At 35.6% G+C, this 24,404-nt stretch overlaps 2 protein-coding genes across 2 annotated transcripts; both read left to right on the top strand.

The window, feature by feature from the left end:
• The first annotated feature begins 657 nt into the window (after positions 1–657).
• LOC136702386 (meprin A subunit alpha-like) lies at positions 658–8,164 on the top strand. The gene is made up of 13 exons (XM_066677426.1): positions 658–717; positions 1,424–1,448; positions 2,093–2,149; positions 2,251–2,291; positions 2,966–3,041; positions 3,124–3,241; positions 3,688–3,863; positions 3,943–4,164; positions 5,020–5,172; positions 5,463–5,675; positions 5,983–6,444; positions 7,804–7,974; positions 8,074–8,164. Exons 1-13 carry the CDS (start codon positions 658–660, stop codon positions 8,091–8,093), a joined length of 1,794 nt encoding a protein of 597 aa, XP_066533523.1. The 3' UTR covers positions 8,094–8,164.
• Positions 8,165–11,342: 3,178 nt separating this feature from the next.
• mep1a.2 (meprin A, alpha (PABA peptide hydrolase), tandem duplicate 2) lies at positions 11,343–23,395 on the top strand. Its single transcript, XM_066677857.1, is given in 15 exon segments — positions 11,343–11,390; positions 11,557–11,581; positions 11,694–11,747; positions 12,098–12,138; positions 12,247–12,322; positions 12,767–12,884; positions 13,642–13,817; positions 14,667–14,888; positions 15,742–15,888; positions 16,257–16,472; positions 17,485–17,931; positions 18,417–18,584; positions 18,675–18,780; positions 18,782–18,820; positions 23,233–23,395. Coding segments are annotated over 15 exon segments (2,046 nt in total).
• The last annotated feature ends 1,009 nt before the right edge of the window (positions 23,396–24,404 follow it).

Genomic DNA, 24,404 nt, shown 5'->3' on the forward strand with positions numbered 1-24,404 from the left:
AGACATTTCTAACTAGTGGTGTAATTGACAATGATTAAAATGTGTAAAGAAAATTTGGTAAAGAAGGAAAACTTCTGAATTCTGCATTTAAAACCAGTAATGTGGACAGCTCAATGCTTGAGGTCCTTCTATCCTTCTAGAGTTATATTTATAACATGCAACAGCCTTGGTTCTAAAAGACCTTAGATTCCAACAGGTTCATGTGCAGCTGTTACAGTGTATCCTATAGTTTATGCAAAGATTATGCAAACTGTATGTGGATCTGTGTCCACAGGCACACCATAAAGTAGCTGAATTAATTAATTATAAAAGGTGTTTATGAACTTCTGAACACCCTCCAGTCATTTACACTAATCCATAAAGCATATCAGACAAGAACTGCTGAGTGAATAAATGACCATAAGAAATAATAATCACCTGTCATATTTCTGATAAGACATGACAGGTGATTATTGTTTCTTATGGTCATTTATTCACTCAGCAGTTCTTGTCTGTTACCTCAGATTACCTCCCCATATTAAAAGAGAAAGGTTCACTATTAACAAGGCCGTGTTAATACAGCTACGGAGCAAAGTCCATGGCTCTAATAATGAGGGAGCCTATTTAAAACGAGGCAGTCTCTTTAACTCGGTGGTGTAGTTTTGCTGTGACATTAAAATGCAGCTCCAGGGGCTGGTTCTGTGCTGCACGGCTCTTTCTCTGTCCTCAGCTTTCACAGTAGGCTCACTTTTCTTTACTAAAATTCAGTAAAGCAAGGTTAAGATGGCCAATTTGATGCAATTTAGAAATATGTTTCTTAGGGAAAAAGAAAGAAAGAAAAAATAATTTACTTTCTGCTCTCGGACTTCAATTAATACATATTTTTGTTCTGAGATTGAGATTTTGAGATCTCAATTCTACAAAGTATTTAAAAGATCAACTTAATCAATCTATGGTGAAATTGTCTGTATAAATTTGACTATAATTTTTTCCCTTTATTCTAGTGTCAGATAATTTTGTGGGGCCTATCCTTATCTTATCTTACTTACTTATAAAATTAGATACAAATAGGTCAGACAGTTTACAGGAACATATGAAAACATACATCAGAAATATTTTTGTTTAATATTGTAGTATATTAAATATTATTTTCATTTGTGAAAATTTGACATACAACAGTTTATGCTACAATACGTAAATAATTTATTTGTTTGTATAGTTTTGATGTGTACTAATGGTGCTGGACTATTCAATGGATTGTTAACAATCTAAATTTAATTGTTTTGTCAAGCTATCTTATCTGCTGTTTAGAGAAACTACAAATAAATGTAGTTTTAATGTTTAAATGTTGTGGAATTCCTGCCTAAAAACATACAACTATGTTAGGTTGATTTTATTTTGTTTGTTGTTGTTTAACTTCTGCTTCATTTCTGTGCTGTTGCAGATTGGACGATTTTCCAGAGAGACCTGTAAGATCACTGTCTTCTCTCATTCTTGTTCCATAAATCTAAATTAGATCAGGCCCAAATTAACTTGCTTGTAAGGTTTAGTTTTCACATGTTATTAAGGTGAAACATTGTGGAAAGTGCACTTTCATGAACTGCAACCGCTTCCTTAATTATGAAGCAGACTTATGAGGAATTTTCTCATTCATTTATTTTTAAATGCTAATATTCACTGTATGGTTTGTCCTGTTTGTGTGTTAATTTCTGTCCTTTTAATCTGTTATTTGCAAATAGGTTTATGTTTAGCGAACAAATTTATATAACATTTTTCTACCAAAATGTATTGCATAGTTTTAATATATGTGCTGATTTTAATATAAAAAATATGTCAGAAATAATAATATATACATAATACATAATACATAATATAAAAATGTCAGATTGTGCCTTGGCCACCCACTCAAACAAATGTTATGCTTGGGTACAATATATATTTGGAAAAAAAAATAATTGTAGAGTTTGATACTTGCTGATGGGACACTTTTTAACAAGATTAAATACATATTTGACCATAACACTATATTAAAATGACATAATGTCTAGATTTAAGTCTTCCTTTCATTAGACAGCAGCAATTCAAATTTTAATCTCTTTTATTCCTACTTCAGCTCATGCCATTGATGGTGAGGTGGTCTTGCCTCGGGACATCTCCTCCATCAATAAAGGTATGCGTTATATTAACTTCACCATTCACTCCATAAAATCATTTAAATGTGTGTCCGCTGCATTATTAAGAAGAAATTATATGCAATTACTATTTGGTTAGATGTGAAGACACCCCTGGTTGGAGGTGACATGGCCTTACCCGTAAGTAAACTATACAATTTTGTGTGGTTAATATTTTGAACATGCCAAGGTTATCTACATCTTGATTGGGTTTCTATCTCTTCTGTGCATAGCTAGCCTTAATGAATGATTTGTGAATTTATCAGCTGTTGCATAAGTATATATTTAGACTTTTTTTATCTAGATTTTTTTAACTATCTGATCACGACAGATACCACTATTTTTTAAAGCCAGTATCCAGTACTAATACTGTTACTTTTTTTTTTACTAATACTAATCTTAATACTGTCTTGTTATAATTACTTCATGACTGAGGAATAAAATATCAGAATATATATATCTGCCAAATGAATAAATATCTAAATATTAAATGTTATTTGCAGCAGTTATTATTAATTACAACTTTAAAGGATCAAAAAGATTCCAAATAAACTTATTGAAAGTACTTATTTAAAAAAGGTCAGTATTTGTTTGTGAAGACTGATTCTCTCCAAAACAATAAATATCAAGATTTGACTTTCATACTTTGTCATTAATATACTGCAACTGTAAAATAGTACATAAAAACAAGCGCTCATATTGAGGTTTATTTACTAAATAGAGAACATTTTCAATTATTTTTTTTTTCATGAACATTTACTGTCACCACTGCAGAGCAGAAAATTAGATGTTTTATGTGACATTTTCTTTTGTAGCCTGGACGTAATGCTCTTATAGACAAAGCATACCGATGGAAATTCCCCATTCCTTACATCTTTGGTGACAGCCTTGGTAAACATTTCCTTTATGCTACAGCATGAAATGACTAAGGAATCTATGCAGTATTTGCTAATTGAGCACTCTCATTTCATAGACCTCAATGCAAAGGGTGTGATATTCCAGGCATTTGAGACCTATCGTCTGAAGTCCTGTGTGGATTTCAAACCTTATGAAGGAGAGAAGAGCTTCATTCGATTTGAAAAGTTGGATGGGTATGTAAGGGTTGGAAATATGATTATAATTAACATTGCAATTAAATATTTACAATATAGGCCTACATCATAATGTTCAGAAACAAGCTGTCAAAAATGGAAAGGCATCACCAGAACAGCAGTCCTATATTTCTAAAGCAAAATATACACCTCTAAAACACTAACAATATGGGGTTTTGGGAGTTGTTGTTTGACACCTATGAAATATGCCTATTTCAATACCTCAAATAATCAGATTTTCAGAGTGTACTTAGGAAGAAACCATACTATATGTTACTTGCAGCTTTTTACAGACATTATACTTTAATTTTAATATTTGCAGCTGATTCATGGATTCATTCCGCTTATCAGTAGCCTTTAAGTGAAGAACCATATTAACTCAATGCTTATCAAAGCTTGTTTCATTATCAGTCTCAATATCGTTACTGCTGTGCATTACTCTACAGATGCTGGTCAATGGTTGGAGATCTTAAAGAGGGTCAGCAGCTCTCCCTTGGTGAAAATTGTGACTACAAAGGCACCATAATGCACGAGATTCTTCATGCACTGGGATTCTACCATGAGCAGTCTCGTACTGACAGGGATGATTATATCAGCATTTGGTGGAATCAGATCATTCCTGGTAAATCTGGATGACATTGGATTTTTATGTTATAATACAAACCCAGGTTTATGTTAAACTTGAATTGCTTTTGATGCAGGTATGGAGCACAACTTTAATAAATATGATGACTCATTCATAAGTGATCAGAACACCCCCTATGATTATGAGTCTATTATGCACTATGGACCATACTCCTTCAATGTAGACCCTCGCTACCCCACCATGACAGCCAAGGACCCAGAGCTCACCCAATTGCTTGGCCAGTACAATGATTTCAGCTCCCTGGATCTGCTGAGACTGAACCGGATGTACAACTGCAGTGAGTATTTAATCAAATATATACAATTGCTGATGTGTGAAAAGCTTTGGCATTTTTTTTTTCATTTTTCATCTGCACCTCACGGAACTGGCTTGCATCCCATAAACTCACGCACTCATTATGTTAATCACTCATTCACACTAACATTTCACAAAATGCTTCACATTCAGCACTTTACATCAATGTATTTTAGGTCATGATCACATTAAACATCCACATGCCTCCTTCTGCAAACTGTAGTTAAGATTCCAGCATTCCACAGCTCAACATGATTAGTGGAGAACACTTTACTGCTCAATACAGTTACATCATCTGTATGATGTGTGTTTTGCCTGAAGCTGTTAAGTAGCATGCAGTAACCCTTATAATAATGCAGCCGCTTACAGAAATCATAGATTGTGAAAGAATTATTTGGTCATGATGGTCATGAGATAAAGCCGTTGGTTTTTTATTGTGACATCAAAAACAACCTACATCTAAGAAGTATCTGCTACATTATTAACATTCCGTTTCGTAATGTTTTCCTACATTGCACCCGGTGACTCTGGGCAACATCCTGACAAACCACAGCCCTGAAGAGTAAACTAAAACCAGCTAAATTAATGGGAACAACAATGCTCTAATATGAATTAAATAGCATAATATAATAACCTTTTACATAGTTTCAGTTGACAGCTCTTTTTGTGGGATTGTTTTTTTTTCAGTAACATAAATCCAACAGCAGTGTTTTGTATATTTAAATAATGCTGCTATAGGAATTATACATACTTTCAACACCCAAAAAAATCATAATAGTAACTTGTGGGAGAGCAATAATTATGAGAATAATACTGAGATGTGGTTTGTTCTTTGCAGCTGCTCCTCTCACTCTATTGGATCAATGTTCTTTTGAGACTCTTGGGATTTGTGGTATGGTCCACAGGTATCAGGAGGGGCATGGCACCAAGTGGGTGCGCTCACAAAGTTCCCCTCAGTCACATGACCACACTCTGGCTGGTAAATGCAGAGGTCTGTAAATCCTTTTTTATTTATATGAAGCTGCATAATTGTTTATATCAGATGCACAATCACTCAAACATCTGAAAATGTAAACTGCTTTTGTTAATTATCATCAAATTAGAGTTGTGTTTTAATTGTTGTTGGAATTGAGAAAAATGCTCCCCTAAAGAATACAGTTCATTTAGTGGGAACATTTTTATTTATTCTATTTTTTACTTACAGGAAAATATTTACTAATGCAAATTTTTTCAATATTAGTTTAAAAAAATCATGCCACATTTTCCCATTATTTTTTCAAGATGCAGGATATTACATGTTCTTCAGCACAAGCTCAGGAAAAACTGGTGAATCTGCTTTCTTGGAGTCAAGAACTCTCTACCCTAAAAGGAAGCTACAGTGTCTTCAAGTGTTCTATAAAATGACTGGAAGTCCAAAAGACAAACTCGTCATTTGGACAAAACAGGAAGCATCAGATGGTACACCCACTGGAACAACAGTAACAACAATAAATGGTGAGAATAGTTTGTTTTCTGGACAGGTAACAGTAACATTAACATACATTTGCTTGTTTACCTTAATACTTAAGGCATTTGTCACAAAGTTACCTTTTTCAATCATTTTATATTTCTACTAATATTTCCCAAGGACTCTTCTTATTAAAGTGTCCTGCCCTGCTAAAGCTGCGAATTAAACTGTAGTTTGACATATGGAAGGAAGCTATGTTACCCACTAAGATACTTCCATTGTCAGTTTTATTCTGTATAAATTACAGTCTTTAGTCATCATGTGAGTAACTAATATGTGATATGACTGCTTTAGGTGATAGTGATCACTCTTGGAAGATTGCCCATGTGCCTCTGAGAATGGATGGAAAATTCCACTATGCATTCCAAGGCATTATTGGTGACCAGTCCCATTCATCTGGAGGAATTCTTCTGGATGATATTAGCTTGGCAGAGACTCGTTGCCCCAGTGCCACTTGGAGAATACCCAACTTTAGCGCATACCTAGATAGATACGGAGCGGGTCAGTACATCCAGAGCCCACGGTTCTACAGCCCTGAGGGTTATGGCTTTGGTCTTCAGCTTTTGCCCAACTCCTATGTGGATGGCTACATCGGGGCCTTTTTCCATCTTACCAGTGGCGAGAATGACAAGACCCTGCAGTGGCCAGCAGGAAACAGACAGGTGACTCTCACTGTGCTGGACCAGGACCCTGATGTCACACAACGTCAGTCTTTCTCTTTTAGTTTCACAACAAACAGCAAACAGCTCATACCAGGTGAGTACCTGCTCTTGCATCCTGAAGCAAGTTTCTTTAATGAAACATACCACTGCTGCATATGGGTCAATCTCACAAAATGGCTTCAAACCGCATCCTTTAACAGTCATGCAGATAAATAAAAAGTATGTAAGATATGTGTGGTACATCTATAGTTGAACTATCTATCTATTGTTCTATACATCATGAAATTTTCACACAATGTAAAAGACATATATATATATATACACACACACACACACACACATAACAGTTAGTTCCAGTCATGCAGTCTGATTGGTTGAGAGGTGTTCTAAACTGTCCTTTTTTTTGTGATAACAGCACATTTTTTCACAACCACTGTATCACTCTGCTGAGCCATTGCTAACAACTCTATTTTATGCTGCAGCTGTCCTTATTATATTTTTCACCACTAAATAAACTTCAGTTCATGTTTTACGCCAATAAACTCTTCATTTACTTCGAGGATACTATTACTGATAAATAAAAAAAAATTGTGTACCAATTTTACTCATTCACTGCTATAAACATATTTGACTTTTAAGTTTAACTTGTAATAAATGTAGACTGGGGCAGTGACTGGCACTAAACACAAATACAAAATAAGATATTAATTAAATGCCTTGAGATGAAGCCAGGTAAGTATACAAAACAAATAAGAATGAAGAAGAGAGAAAACAGAAAACCCATCGGAGAATCAGTTACTGTAACGGTCCTTAGCAATTGTGCGATTCTTTTTAGCTGCACATTCAGGGCATGTCTCAAAACATTCCCCATTCACTATATAGTGCACTAACATTACATGTAAGTCATGACTGTGGGTGTAGAACTGAGCACAAAATGTTTAAAATTAAGTCATGCAACCATGGTTCAATATGGGTATATGTTTATTAATATAATGCATTACAGCTAGTTAAGTTACCACTTAGGGTGCACTACAAAGGGAACATGCTGAAATTTGTGATAGTTGCAGCTTGATCAAGCACGCCAGACTAGATAAAGATTATTTTAGACAGAAGCAAGGTTATCTGGAGGAATTTATTCAGCAGAGTTCATTACTGTGGCATAGCAATAAGCTATGGAAGGATTTACTAATTTCATAAACATATCTGACACCACTTTCACAGTTCCGTATATATATATATATATATATATTTATATAATTATGATTTATTTTCAAAGCTGTTGTATAAAGGCAATAGAACACTCAAGTTTACGTCACTAAAAAAATTGGGCAAAAGAAAAATAGATTTAGAGTTTTATTTGCAAATCATACTGATATGCTGTTATGAGAATTTTGTCACACTTCATTTTGAAAAATGCTACAGATTGCTAAAAATCATCACTTTTGTTTTCTAGGTACTGACCGTTTTTACTGGGACAATCCTTCTAAGGTGGGCACATATGACCCTTCCTGTGATTGCTATCATGGCTGGACCTGGGGCTACAATGCTTTCTTCTCTCACTTTGACCTTAAACGCCGGAGTTACTTGAAGAATGATGACCTAATTCTCTTCATTGAATTTGAAGGTAACTTACAATCAATAGAGATAAAAAGTTTTTACATCTTGCAAGTGCACAGTACAGTATATTTCATATACTTACATATATCTTACTTTTACTTTTCAGATTTGACCCCATTGATCTGATAAGAAGCTGGCAAAGTTGTTACCTTCACCTCATGATACAGCTGACAGCTTTTTTTCTTGCGGACTAGACACCAGAATAATTAGTTGTTTTTCAGTTGATTAACACAGTAGCTGTATTAACATGACACATTTTGAGTCATTACATTTTTGTCTCAATAAATCTAAATTTGAAACATATCGCATGTTGTGGCATATATATTTTTAAAATATTTTTCTCACAATTTTCATCAGATTGCAGATTGTACTTGAACACTTGCTTTAAAATATACATTGTCACTTGCAGGGCTGGTGTTCTGACGAGTTGTGCTACCTTGTTGAAATGTGAGTTAAATGTAGTGTACCAGAAAATGATGCCCACAGAATTATATATAAGTATATAAGCAGGAGATATGCACAGCCTAAATCCTCTTATTAAAGAAATTATAAGATAAATTATAAAATAACACAACTCAAGCGGATTTGGTAAATGCTTGGGTTGCCAACTTAACGATTTTGTCAGTATATTTAGCGAGTATTCAGACCCCTAGCGACTCTTTTTAAAAAAGCAACTGGCGAAAAATTCAACGACTTGTTCTTGTGTTACTGGAGACCTTTGGAGATTTGGACATGACAGCACATTTACTGTGGTTGTACTGTAAAGGGTGCTGCTGAGAGTCCCTCCCCTGTCCCAAAGCAATGGCGGTACTACCCTTTCCCAGTGTGGAGAGCAATTAGTATGGAGGTGTATTTGGTGCAAAACCCCTGAGCACCTGTGACAGTGAGATTTGTAGTTGTAGAAAATAGTCACACATATGTATCAGTAAATTTGAAGTCACAGAGAAAATCTCTTCAGGAGTTGCAAACTTGTAGATATTTTTCCTCTCACACAAGTACAGCTTAACAGTTACACCTTCACAAACTCTTCACTGCAGCTGCACAAATCCAGTTCTATACACACAAGCACAAAAATATCATACGTTCACAGTTTTGCCCCATTTGTAGCGGTGGCCATAAACAACTCTGTCGTAGGTGTCAGCAGCAATGCCGAATAATTTTTTCCCTTCTCTATTTGGCACCAAGGGACATGCGCACAAACGAATGATTGGTCAGAAGGGTTAATGCGCACTCCTCTGATTGGTCAGAAGGGTTAATCGCCAAACAGTGCCCGCCTCCCATTTGTACAGATGCACAGATTAGTGGAGTGCGTCAATGTGCACTGCCAGAAGACTCCTCGTGTTAGGCAAGGAGTGGAAGCTGAGAGTTTACCTCAGGAAGAAGCTTCATTTTCCTAGGGAAATACTGGAATCATTGTTTCCCAGTATGTCTCCAAGTGGCAGAGCGATGGCAGTGAACTCTCCTTACCACCCCATGCCGATGCCATAGGTGTTGTCTGAACCCTAGTTCTTTGCTTTCCTCCTTAGCCACAACCAAAAACTGCCTCTTCTGACAGCTCCCTGATGACTCTCCATTGCCTTGCCCCTGTAAGACCCATCCATCTCCACAGAGTACGTCACAGTCCTCCATCCAGCCTTCCTACACTCCAGAATATGTCAGGTCAGAATATTTGGCCTGCTTAGACTCATGGGCAGCTTTGAGACATCCTTCCCATGGCACTATGACTTCTACCATTATAACTGTTTTGCAGGCAGCAGACTACATTACCATATCAGGCTTTCAGTTATGTACAGTCTTGTCCCTTTTGCTTTTTCTGCAACATACCAAACCTTGCCATTTCAATATTCATAAATAACTTTACCTAAAACTACTAAATTTCTTCTCTGCTGATCTCTTCAAACCAGCCAATATACCTTTCAAATAGTCATTTATACACTTTCACTCTACATTATCTACTGCAGCTGGCCATTTTACCTTTATTCTCTGCCCAATTTTTTCTTTTCCTCCCTTCACCATCCCTCTGGTTAAAATAATTTCCAGCGCACTAGGGCTTAAGTTTAGTGTCAGGATCACGAGGCGGACTGATGGAGGCCGACACACTTGCTAATAACACAGACTTTTATTTAAACAAAAGGTAGCAAAACAAAGACAGACAGACTTGTATCACACAACAGCATACCAAGACAAAGAAAGACCTAGACAGGGAGACTTGGACAGAAAGTCTTAAACAGAAACCTAGGCTAAAGAGACAGATACAGACTAAACCTAAACAGAGGGAACTAAACAGGCAGAGATAGCTAAAGAGACACACCTTGACAAAGAGAACTAAAGCAGACTATACTTGAAGACAGAAATAAACAGAGTAAAGACACAGACACAAGGCAAGAAAGATACAAAGACTGACTTGGAAGGCATGAGGAAACAGACGAGACAAGACAAGACAAAAGGTGGAATGTCGAACAAAGAAGGAGTCACACAAAGGAACTTAAATATACAACACAGACAAGGGACAACTGAAGCAGATAATGAGGGGGCAGGATTACAAATGGGACACGGACGAAGAGGTGGAACAAAGGTGGGACTAGGGCAGAGACATGAACAATAACAAACAGAGCCATAACAGACAAGACAGGACAAGGGTGTGACATTTACAACTGTGTTTACATTCTGTTTAATTTATTTTTATTTGCTGCCTGAATGAGTGTAATTTTGCAATTTTGTTTTGTATATTAAGTGAGACCCAATGAAGTAGTTCACTGCATAAATAGTTTTTGCTAGATATATACTTTATTAAATATATTTATAAATTATTAATATTTTACTATTTCTACTGTTTTATTTTATATAATTAGTATTTTAATGTAACAATAATTTTATTTTAGAACAGTATTTGGCAAATTCTGCACTCCTCTTTTCTCTTCAGATGCATTTTGAAAATATTTTAACCCCATCCCTGCATATCCAGGGCACACCAGTCAAATTCTTGCCTAGCTCTCTAATTTTTAGAATTTAATGAGGTTTTACTCTATTTTTGTTGCTCCTTTTTTCTTTTATATATGTCATAATATATATATATATATATATAAAAAAAATTTCCATATTAAATTTTATAGTTCATGCTGTGTTTTGCAAAATCTGAGATTGCTGTAATAAAGGCTTGATAAAACTTAGATATGAAGTGTAAATCTTTGCTGACACTCATTAAACAAGAACACCATAAATTATATGGTGTGAACTGATGCCTCTCTTCACGTGTGAAGTAGAAGCCAGAACTATGCTGGATTTTCAGATCAAAGTTCTACTGAAGCCAGGTCTTTATCTCTGTGTTTATTCCAACTATGTGACACACGCATATGCCTGTTCATTTGGAGTAACATGGACTTGTGGAAAACCATCTTCATTGGTGTTCTGCTTATCTTAAAGGTATTGTAATGCTATTCCAAATTTTTTTGTAATTAAAGGAAATTTTCCAGCTGAAAGTTACAATTGATCACCTGAAATAGTTTATAGTTTTATTTATTCTTACATGTAGTTACTCACTGATTAATAAATAACCTCTTTGGTTTTTCCTCCTGCTGTTTACATTTAGCTCCAGGCTCTTCCTGCAGAATATGGTACTTTTTTTGTTAAATTTATTTTTATTCACTTTTATTTATTGTAAGGTTGAAATGAGTGAGAAATACTCACTACATTCTCACTTTGGTAACTGATGTTTTTGAATGTTAGGTGGAGATGCTGATGCTGGGGAAAAGAGGGAAGACATTCTTGAAATAAACTTAAGTAACTATCACTTTATTTTAAAATTAAAGCCCAGTCAGGAAATAAAGCATTTCATTACTTTTATAGAAATTTGTGAGTTCTAGTTATTTTAAAAATTATTAATCCATATTTACAAATAATGCTTGATTTTAGTTTCAGGCACCAATTTTGAGAAAAATAATATAAGGTATATTCATGGTTTCAACATAACCAGGTTTATTATTCATAAAGCCTATGGACTACGGTTTAAACTGACTGTTTTATAGAAGAACATATATATATATATATATATATATATATATATATATATATATATATATATATATATATATATATAAATTCTTTGAAATATATTCACATCTCATTTTCAGAATCTCACAGAGACTTGTTTGAAGGGGATATTGCAGGAGATGTAAGTAAACTTTAATACACAACATAGTTTGATTAATATGATTATTTATTGTAGCTCATATTAAAAATACCTAGATATTTACTATGAGATCTACAATTAATTTTTTAGCCCAGAAGGAATGCTATTGTGGATGAAACAAAGAGATGGAAATTTCCAATTCCCTATATACTGACTGATACTTTAGGTAGGAGTTTTCCATTCATCTACTCTTTTACCTCAAAAGATATTTGACATTGATTACATACACTTGTCCTTTATATATAATATTAATTGCATATAACCAATCACACCCTCCTGTATACTTAAGCAATCTCTAGATTACTCATAATACCTAATACATCTTAAATGCTAAGTTGTGGTATTACTGTACTGTGTAGATAATAATGACATGGAAAAAGTCTGTACATGTTCATTATAGACAAAACTAGTGTAGGTCTAATTACAGATCAAGTGAATGAACAAGACACAAGGTGATCAATGCTCAAAAAATGACTATGCAGCAAAGTCAATTTTCCTGTATTGGAAATTTCATATTTTTATATATGATCTTGGATACTACTGTATCCTGCCATGTGTATATGTTTTATGTTTAGATTTTTATTGAAATAATTTTCTTCTGATCCTCTAGATCTTAATGCAAAAGGTGTAATCCTACAAGCCTTGGAAGTGTACCGTCTGAAGTCCTGTGTGGACTTTAAGCCGTATGAAGGAGAAAAGACTTACATTTCATTTACCAAGTTGGATGGGTGAGCTTTACAAAAAAAGAGCTTCTGAACTTCTTGGTGATTCAATTCATAGGGAGTTTAAATAGGGACACAATGTGTTTGACACAAAGCACTGAATAATGAGTGAGTGAGTGAGTAACAACATGGTTTCCAAATAAATATTGAATAAAATCTGTGGTCTGATAAGGTTTTGTATGAATTTTTAGAGGTTTTATGTGGATGGGGTTTTACATTTTACATTAGTTACAAGGCAACAAAGCAGTTCTACTTTACTGAACATACCGATTATAAATACAGTGCTAAAACCTGTACTGGATTAAATATTGTCACAACTCAACACTAAATCCTGAAATACGAATAAAATAACATTTCTGCATCAGTCTCTCCCATCATGTTGTACTGGTGCTTGTTATATTATGTATGGGTAACAACAAATTTCATCTACAACAAGGTCCATTTTTATCTCAATTTTTGTTTTTTATTAATTTAAACTATTGAAACTAATAGATGCAGATTACAATGCATCAAAATTATATGACAAATAAATCAGTATAAATACTTCAAAATGACATTGAATTAAATTACACAATTTGTGTTACATTAATTCTGTAATTACGCAGCTTTCCTTCTTCTGTAACTCTTTTTTCGTTTGTTTATTATTTACATTAAGTGTTAAGACAATGTGTGCTTATTGGAATAATTTTCATTGTTTTCATTTATATAGGAGTAGTGTAACCATCCATCAATGCAATGTTTATAAGTTTGTCCTTGATGGCAGGTGCTGGTCATTTGTTGGTGATTTGCAGACAGGCCAGAATGTGTCTATTGGAGAAAGATGTGACACAAAAGCCATTGTTGAGCATGAGCTACTCCATGCTCTGGGCTTCTACCATGAGCAGTCACGCTCAGACAGAGATGATTATGTCACAATCTGGTGGGACCAAATCATTGCAGGTATGTACAGACATTTTAACTTAAAGCTGCCAACCCATATAATTTTTGAAAGTATGCAGTCAAATTAAAATCCCATGCCAGTTTGTAATTGCACCTATGCATATTAATATTTAAGATGGACTCAGTTTGAATTACAGTTTGAGTTACTGGTTTAGAACTTCGTTATCATGAAACCATCCTGCTTAAAATCAAAGATTTTTCACATGGTTACAAACAGCATAACTTTTAATAACTTTTGTATTGAAAACTGAGATCATATGTTTTCAAAAGCACACAGAGGACAATTATTAAATTCTAAAAATATAGGCTGAAGAAAGACGAGACAGATAAGAGTGTTACTCTTAGCACAGATGAACAATTAATCCCTTAAAATGACTGTAAATAATGGTGCAAGCACTGTGTAGAACTGTTCTAAAAATATAAGATATAAACAGACTAGAATATACCAAAGAAATAAACTACAGGGTGAGTCAAAAATCGTGAAAGCTGCCCTGCTGGATCAAAGGCAAGTTGTTCCAATAGGAAGATGGTCGTGTAGCATATCAAAGAAGACCAGACTTTTCTCAGAATTCTATTGCCGCAATCAGCAGTCTCTAAAAGTAAAGTGTCCTGTGAATTTTGATGCACCCTTTACAATCTCTGTGTTGTTCAGACTTACTGTCATGTTACTCTATATATTTTCACTGCTCTTATACATGTTTATGTTTTGTGAAGATGAAGATAAACTGTTTTGCTGCCTTTTATTTGGACTGAAACCATAATGAGTCAGATATATGTGAAAAGTTGTTCATGTTTTGTATAATGTGCTAATATCTACATGAATGCATTTTCTTTTTCTGCGTCTGACAGGAAGGGAGCACAACTTCAACAAATATGACGACAGCTTTGTTACTGATCTGAACACTCCATACGACTATGAGTCCATCATGCACTACAGGCCTTTCTCTTTTAATAAAGACCCTGACATCCCCACCATCACCACAGCCATTCCAGCTTTCAATGACATCATTGGACAGCGGCTGGATTTCAGCGCCATTGACCTGGAGAGACTCAACCGCATGTATGACTGTGGTAAGTTACCTCTACTGTAGCAATTTGTAGTAATTTGAAAAAAGGCATCTATAACACAATGCCTGAAAACTGTAATATCAAAATTAACTTTCTGCCATCCTTTAAGTTCACCTGCTATGGATTAATGGAACATAAGATGTCTGTTAAATTCCAAAGACAGTCAAGTAAAATCGAATATATGATTTAAATGAATAATAGAGAAATGCATGCATTTCCATGAAATAAAAAAAAATCACATGACTCGTTGCTTCACAACTTAATTCTAGATTCAGGGGCTTCAGGCATCCATTTTTGATGGGGCACACATATTCATAAATAAAAACACTTCAAACGGGAATTTAACAGGCTCATCCTGATACTTTCATGGTGGAGTAAAGGAGGGTGTGAGCTCACTAGTGGTGACAATGGAGCACAAATGGAGGTGCTGCCCACTAGAGGTGCTTTAATTCTTGCAGTTATTTTTCAAGTCAATGTCACCATGCATTAACACATATGTCTGCAGTTAGAATATCAAACTCAGTCCAATAAAAAGATCATGTTTAAAAGTTTATGAAGAAATGCATGTATTTTAATTCTGTTAAATTCTGTAATTTATTCCTATAGTAAATAAATATAAATCTAAAATGAATATACATGCTATATGAACTCTATTATATATAATACATGTGCAGACTTCACATCATGCCATATATTAAAAGTGAGTGCACTGTTTAAATAATACATTTCTCCTTCATTTAAATGCAGCTTTCAACTATAATTAACATCTAAGAAATTCAATCCCAAATGAACTCTCATTTGTTTCACAGGATTTCACATTTGTTTTACTCAGTTTAGTTCTTCACTGTGTTTATAGGTGAAACCCGTACTCTGTTGGACCAGTGTGCTTTTGAGCAGATCAACATCTGTGGGATGATCCAGAATGAGAATGACAATGCAGACTGGGTCCAGACTCTGGGCTCCAAAGAACTTCAGGACCACACTCTCGCAGGACAGTGCTCAGGTAAATGGCCAAGTTTTCAGCACTCTAGTTTATGTTTTTTAAAGTTTGCATATATGTTAATGTAATTAAAATAGATTTAGAATCATTTGAAAATTTTTTCTTAGTAAGACACATTTCACATTTTCACAGTTTTGTTCAGACAAAGGTATTTAAGGTATTTCAACAACCATATTCTGTTGAATATTATCTATACGACCTACAATTGTACTTATCCTATATGCTGGTCATTGCTGGGTGGCCTACTGATAGTCATGATGACTACTGAAGGAGGTCTATCCTGTAAGTGTACAACATGTTTAAATGACAAGTAAGGATAAAATTATCAACCAAGGATTAAAAGTACTAACTATACTAAACCTTTTTTGTAGATGCTGGTTATTACATGAAATTTGATACTGCTAATAAAGATGTTGGACACACTGCTTTGCTGGAGTCTCGTATTCTGTATCCAAAGAGAGACTTCCAGTGTCTGCAGTTCTTCTACAGGATGACAGGGGGTCTGAGCGATAGTCTGATTATTTGGCTCCGAATGGATGATGGCACTGGCAGTGTTCGCAAAGTCAGGAAAATGCACACTATTGTGGGTGAGTCAGTTAGTATTCCTTGCACTGTTTTGTCCTAGACACTAGTATAAAGTATATCAGTACTTAGACCAATTCTGAATATCAATTCTTTCACTGTGATGGAAACTTATCAACAAATATTCACATCATTGAAATATTTAATTAGACAAATGCTCAGTAATAAAACGCATGGTGATTTGCAGATAACTAATACTGTAGGATTAGGAATAAAATCTAAGGTTTAAGGTTCAATTTAGGATTTTGAATGAGGTGAGAGTTTATTTAATCCAAATTCATCTATAGACTTGCAAAGGATTTCAAGGGCTGGTAATTTTGTCCAGTCACTGTATTATTTCTCCTAATTTATTAAATGTGTAAACCACAGAAGTGCTTGGACAATTATTATGAGCTTTACAGCTTATTGGTACATGTCAGGAAGCTATAAAATGTCAGAATTCACATTTCAGTAAATGGAAAGAGGAACCATTATGCAAAGGCTATACTTGAAAACATGGTGGAAACCTTTTTGTATTGCTTTTTGTCTGCTATGAATCACTAAAGATAACTCTTGACTCATTTTAAAAGTGTTATTTTTTTATCTCTACTCTTAGAGTTGAATATTAATTCCAGTGAACTTTCCTATTGCTTTTATCATGGTTGGCAGTGCCAACAAGCATGCTAAGCATGCTATTTGATGACATTGTATTAACAGCAGCTTGAAAAGAAGTGTTAGCATTTACGCTTTCATCTTCGAAGAATATTTCTAATGTGTAAAATTAATATAATACATTGATAATACATAGATTGTTTTTACCATTTTATTGCAGCTTCCATTAGCCCCCCCAAAAAACTAAATGTAAATATTAAAAAAAATTGTGAAGATCTAAAAAACTATTTTGTCAACTAACAAAATAAAAGGTAATCTATATAATGTCAAATTGTATCATTTTTTTTACATCTAGAAATTATGCACATGCTCCTGTACTGTGTTCACCAACTGCTCTGATTAATGTTGTATGTATAAATGCTTAAGGTGACGATGACAATTCCTGGAAGACTGCGTACGTGACTCTGAATGTCAAAGAAAAATTCCGCTACTTCTTCCAAGGTGTTGTGGGTTCAAAAGAATCATCTGGGGCAATCTTCATTGATGACATCATTCTGTCTGAGACCACCTGTCCAAATGCAGTTTGGAGAGTCCAGAACGTCTCTGGACTGCTTATGAGCACTCTACAGGGAGAAAGTGTGCGGAGTGCTTGTTTCTACAGCTCAGAGGGCTATGGCTATGGCATTGATGTGTTCCCCAATGGCAGGAGCAACAGTTCTACAGAGTATGTGGGAGTGATGTTTCACCTGTGCAGTGGTGATAATGATGCAGTATTAGAATGGCCAGCTGCTAACCGACAGGCCACAGTTACTTTCATTGATCAAAATCAAGATGCCACCCTACAGATGTCCAACAGCAGAAGCTTCACCACTGGTGAGTCTGCCATAAACATTTTCTTACTTAGTCACATTTAGCTGGACCATCTTGGATGTTTTGGGTTCATTTAAGGTGCTTTTGTAGTCTATTAATATACATGCAATTTTGGTTTACCTGGTTAAATTATATTTTGTTAATTGTCTTGTAAGAATACATTAATATGACCTCTACAAAAAATACACTTGTCCACATTTTTCCTCAAAGTTACTGTTTATTTACTGAACATTAACATAATGGATTACATTTGTAATATTTAAATACTTCACAAAAATGTAACATAACCAAACATATTTTTGTCTGTGCATATTGAACATTTTATTTATTTATTATTTTGATGTTAACCAACAAAATGAAAATGAATGTGTTACCTGTTGAGAACGAGTTCCCTTATTTTCACTTGGATTCTAAAAATAAAAACATTATTTGTTCATGGGTTTTTACGTTTGCAGGAAATGTTGATGGGTGTTGTTTTCTATTTTTAGATCAATCCTCTTTATGGAATAAGCCCTCCATGTCTGGAATATGGGATGAAAGTTGCAAGTGCTACAGAGGTCCTCAGTTTGGTTGGAGCACCTTCATCTCCCATCAGCAGCTCAAGCAGAGAAGCTTCCTCAAGAATGATGACTTGATCATCACTGTCAACTTTGATGGTTAATCCTCTACACCACTCAAATAAAATCTCTATAAAAACTTAAGTACATTTTTTTATATACTTATTAATCAAGGCATTTCCTTCACAGACTTGACTCATCTCATAAAATCAGAGGTTCCTGTTCAGAGTAAAGCTTCGGAGGCATCTCTAGCTTCAGAGGAGAGCTCTGTCTTTGTGCCGAAAGCCAGAGAAGCCCGGACTGTGCATCACTAGCCAAGGCAAGGCTTGATGCAGGTCAGTGCTAGAGTCCAGAAAATGACTAGAAATGTTTCACACCAGAACCAATCAATCAAAATTAAAACTATTTTATGTGCTAATGGGCTTTAATTCCTCTATATGGAGTGAATTCTGTGTGAAAAGTTCTACAAAAGCAAAAATAAATCTGCAAGCAAAATGTTTAGAATGAAGAGAAGAAAATATATACTGTCAATGCAAAACAGAAGAAATATATTAAAAGTATATTTGTAAAACAACCTTGGTATTTGAGGGGCATCACAGTGGCGCAGCAGGTAGTATCGCAGTTACACAGCTCCAGAGACCTGGAGGTTGTGGGTTCAAGCCCCACTCCAGGTGACAGTCTGTGAGGAGTTTGGTGTGTTCTCCCCGTGTCTGCGTGAGTTTACCCCGGTTTCCTCCCATGGTCCAAAAACAGATGTTGGTAGGTGGATTGATGACTCAAAGTGTCCATAGGTGTGAGTGTGAGTGAACGTGTCACTCTGTGAAGGACTGGCGCCACCTCCAGGGTGTGTTCCTGCCTTGCACCCAGTGATTCCAGGTAGGCTCTGGACCCACTATGACCCTGAATGAATAAATGAATGAATGTACAATTTTACATGACCATTCTAGTGTACTGGATGGAGAGAAATCATTGATGTAATGAAGAAATATGAGCATCTGTAATATCTACAAATTATTTAGCAATTAATTATAACATTTATATCAACTATATCATTTTACCTGCTGCTGTGTACTGAAAAAATCTAATTCTGCCATGTTTGAAAACACTTGAAAGCTGGCAGGGTGGGCATGGCTAGGTCCAAGAGGCGGTTGTGCTGATCTGGACAATCCTTTTCCTCTTTGCCTGGAGGATGCCACGTCCAGGATTTCCAAAAACAATTTGAATTGTGGACTCGTCAGACCACAGGACACTTTTCCACTTTGCGTCAGTCCATTTCAGATGAGCTTGGGCCAAGAGAAGCATTTCTGGGTGTTGATGATATATTGCTTTCGCTTTGCATGGTAGAGTTTTAACTAGCACTTGTAGATGGAGTGACAACCTGTGTTTACTGACAATGGTTTTCAGAAGTGTTCCTGAGCCAATGTGGTAATATCCGTTACAGAATGATGGCGGTTTTTAATGCAGTGCTGCCTCAGGGATCGAAGGCCACGGGCATTCAATGCTAGTTTTCGGCCTTGCCGCTTACTTGCAGGGATGATGAAATCCCTAAATTCCTTGCAATTTTACATTGAGAAACGTTGTTCTTAATATGGTTCTTCGTTTCTCTTGCTCATTTCATGCCCCAGTCGTGTTGTGTTTGTTTTGTTAAATAAGTTTTGTTGTTTTGTGTTATTAGCGTTTGCGTCCGCCCTCCGTCAGTCCGCACCCTTCACCCCACGCCCCTTACAAATATCTTGTCTTTATAGTGTATTCAATTGAATATAGTTTGAAAAGAATTTGCAAATCATCATATTCTGTTTTTATTTATGTATAACACAATGTCCCAACTTCATTGTGTTTGTATCCCATCCATTCATTGGGTTTGTATAATTTAATGAAAGCTAGTCTATGTAATTCCCTTTAAATAATAATTTCTTTAGGAAACCTTAATTCTTAACCCTTAAATCTAGGTTTATTTTGCCTATGAGATATTATCTCAGTGATACACATATTATTACTCCAAGCTGAACACATGCAGCTATTTATTGAAGGATGTATTTATTCAGTTACTTATTTCATAACCATATTTATTAACTTGAGCATCTCTAACAGCAACAGTGCTTAGCGGTGCTTAAAGCTCCACATTTTCTACATCTGTACCTGGATAATGCCTGCCTGCATCACCGAAGGACTCCGCCAGAGACTGAAGAGAGACAGAGCTGAAATATCTCCACATTTACGCTCTGCCACTGTGCTTACACATTTGTGTATCATTTAGACAAGATCTCAATAGTTTATTTACTTTCCAATGTGTTAACACTTAACACTGTTCCTGTTAATGATACACATTAGCTCAAATGACTGAAGTATCAAAGTATCAATATTTTGATTTGAGAATCGGTTTTAGAGAATAAAGATCTGGTATTGGAGGTATTGATATTTCAGTATCAATCCGCACATCACTATTCAGAACCAAACACGTAGCAGAAGCAAAATACCTGACTGGAAAAAAATGAAAGCAAAGACTTGCAAAGTGCAAACAAATATCATTATCACACAACTACAAAAAGTAAAAAAGGTAACCAATAATATACTTTTGATATATTTTTTTTTCTGTTTTGAATTCACAATATATACTTTCTGTTGATTATAGGAATTTTGCATGCAGATTTATTTTTGCTTTCGTAGAACATTTGACACAAAATTCACTCCATATAGAGGAATTAAAGCCCATGACAAATGCACTAACAAAGGCATTAACAAATAAAATATCTCCAGTATTGATTGACTTGTTCTGATGTGAACATTTTCATCTCCATCTCTTCCCTAGTAATGGTAACTGTTGTGTATTGTTGTTTGTGTGTTTTATGTATAATATTTTTTCATAGAAACATCAGTGTTCTCCATCTAGATACATTTAAACAAATACGTATCCATGTTAAAATATGCTTTTGGCTGTTATATTATACACAGCTACACATCATAAAGGACTGGTTCCATAAAAAAACTTTCAGTGGATGGTTCTTGAAAGAATTTATTTTGTGTGACAAAATATAGAATTAGTTTTTTAAAATGTAAAAAATGTCACAATTTTAAAATGCTATAACAAATGAAGCCAAGTATACATGTTAGGGATGTGGGGTGCGGACTGATTGAGGGCGGACGCAAACGCTTATAACACAGACTTTATTTAACAAAACAAACACAAACGAACTAGAGAGTAAACACGAATTAACACGACAGGAAACAGGGCAAGCTAAACAATACGAAACAACACTACACGAATGGGGTATGAAAGGGGCAAGAGAAACGAAGGCGACTACGAAGAACAGAGCTAACGAATCAAGGAACACGAAGAACAACGTGGCACACGGAACAATGAACGACCCCAGGAAGTGAGGGAAGGGGACTTAAATACGATAACAAACGGGAAACACCTGAAACGGATAACAAGGGTAAAGACGAGGAGGCGGAACAAAGGCGGGGCATGAACATAAACAAAACAAAGCCATGTGCTGAGAACAGGAAAACAGACGAAACGAGGGCGTGACAATATCCATCCATCCATTATCTGTAACTGCTTATCCAATTTAGGGTCGCGGGGGTCCAGAGCCTACCTGGAGTCATTGGGCGCAAGGCGGGAATACACCCTGGAGGAGACGCCAGTCCTTCACAGGGCAACACAGACACACACACATTCACTCACACACTCACACCTACGGACACTTTCGAGTCGCCAATCCACCTGCAACGTGTGTTTTTGGACTGTAGGAGGAAACCGGAGCACCCACGCGGACACGGGGAGAACAGACCAACTCCTCACAGACAGTCGCGTGACAATATTTAATGTTCAGATGGATAAACTTCATTGTTTTGTTTTTTTGCAAACATTCTCTCATTTTGAATTTTGCGGCCTGCAACACGTTCCAAAAGAGTTGGGACAGGAGCAACAAAAGCCTGGGAAAGTTGAGGAATGCTCAAAATATACCTGTTTGGAACATTACACAGGTGAACAGGTTAATTGGAAACAGGTGAATGTCATGATTGGGTATGAAGGGAGCTTCCCCGAAGGGCTCAGTCGTTCACAAGCAAGGATGGGGTGAGGTTCACCACACTGCATGAGAACAACTGCATGCATAATTTGTCCAACAGTTTAAGAACACTACGAAGAACAGAGCTAACGAAACAAGGAACACTACAAAGAACACGAAGAACAAATGAACCATATGAAGAACAGCGCTAACGGAACAAGGAACAATGAACGACCACAGGAAGTGAGGGAAGGGGACTTAAATAACACAACAAACAAGAAACACCTGAAACGGGTAACGAGGGTGACGAACAAGGAGGCGGAACAAAGGCGGGGCGTGAACGACAACAAAACAAAGCCGTGTGCTGAGACAGAGAAAACAAACCTGACGAGATAAGGGCGTGACAATACACTGTGCTCTGTCAGCTTTTTTTTAACCCCTTACCATTAATTAGGGGGCTAGAGGTGGGTCTGGAGCAACATGTGAGCTACAGTCAGTTACTGTAAATCTATAAAGTTATTATATACAATAGGTGTTTCTGATAAAATGTCTATTGGTTAGACGTCTAATGATAAACTATAGATGTAGCCAATAAGCAGGATTCCCACTGTATTTTATAATTGTTGAAAAACTACCACGTAGGTAATCAGCATTTAATTCACAACCAACCTACCTCATAAGTGTTTGATCTGAATGTTATAAATTGTGATGGGTGACTGTTTTCTTCCTTTCTGCAGATGTTCTTCAAGCCAAATGACAGTGTTCTCGGGGGAAGTATGTGAAAAACAACACATCAGTGGGGGAATTCTGGGAATTCTGTTGGGTGGTACTGCAGGCACTGTGGCTCTAGTGGCTGCTGTTATTGTTGCAATACAATGGAATCATGGAAGTCCATTATAAATATTCGCACCAATCCTCACTCAATGACACCAGTCTCTAGTGAGCAGTGGTTTATTGTTTAATTAAGGAATAATGATTGCAATAAAAAGTTTTTTCTTCCAAATACACCCATTTTGCACACAGACGAACATGTGTAATTGTGAAATCATTTGTTACATAATAATAATAATAATAATAATAATAAAACATTTCCCCTAGTTGTACAAGTGCCACATTTAGAAACAATGACACTGTCTTAGCACTGAATAGCACCACCTTGTGGAGCAATTCCTAAAGGTATGTGAGTATGTGATAAAAAATTCTATACATGGATGAATGCCTGAGTGAGTGATTTATAAAATCAGATCCATAAGGTGCTTAACAGCTAAAATGAATTTTTACTGCTTTCAGAATCAAAACATGAGAAGTTAGGCTACAGCCAATACAATAATACAATAATATCATTACAGATGTTTTGTTAAAGATATTTACATTAAAATATGTTTGTTAAAAATGACTTATTCACAAGTGAACATGCTGCTTAGCTCATGGAGTTAAGAGCATTCCATGAAAATTTTTGATTTCGATTTCAGCTAATGTTTAGTGCAGTACAAATACTCATGTATTTTTACTGTATGAAAACATGATCTTTACTTGTTTATTACTTTTTATGGTACATCTAATTTCTGTATCATTTGTTCTTAATTGTGTTTGTTTTGATTCGAATCGTTCGTTTGTGTGTGTGTGTGTGTGTTGGGTGGGGGCTTGGGAAGGTGGCTGCTGCTGCAACATTTTTTATTCTTTTCAATTGGCCTGGAGTATTAAGGAGTATGCACCAGCAGTTCTTTTTTAAACAGGATGTGTTTTCTCTGAAATAAACAGTTTGGGATTAAATAGTAAAAATAAAATCATTTACAGCTCCATGTCTCTGTCCTGGATAAGAGGACCTAATTACAAAGTGCATTTATATTAAATATATTCATATTTAAACATTATCTGTTTTCAAATAAATTCATTATAAATAATGCAT

This window comes from Hoplias malabaricus, chromosome 7 (assembly GCF_029633855.1).
Source record: "Hoplias malabaricus isolate fHopMal1 chromosome 7, fHopMal1.hap1, whole genome shotgun sequence".
Lineage (NCBI taxonomy): Eukaryota > Metazoa > Chordata > Actinopteri > Characiformes > Erythrinidae > Hoplias > Hoplias malabaricus.

Excerpts from the sequence above, each read along its gene's own strand:
- LOC136702386 (XM_066677426.1), top strand. The coding sequence starts at position 658 with ATGCAGCTCCAGGGGCTGGTTCTGTGCTGCACGGCTCTTTCTCTGTCC. Across the intron at positions 2,292-2,965 it reads GAGGTGACATGGCCTTACCC|CCTGGACGTAATGCTCTTAT; the intron begins GTAAGTAAACTA and ends TTTCTTTTGTAG. Across the intron at positions 3,042-3,123 it reads CATCTTTGGTGACAGCCTTG|ACCTCAATGCAAAGGGTGTG; the intron begins GTAAACATTTCC and ends CTCATTTCATAG.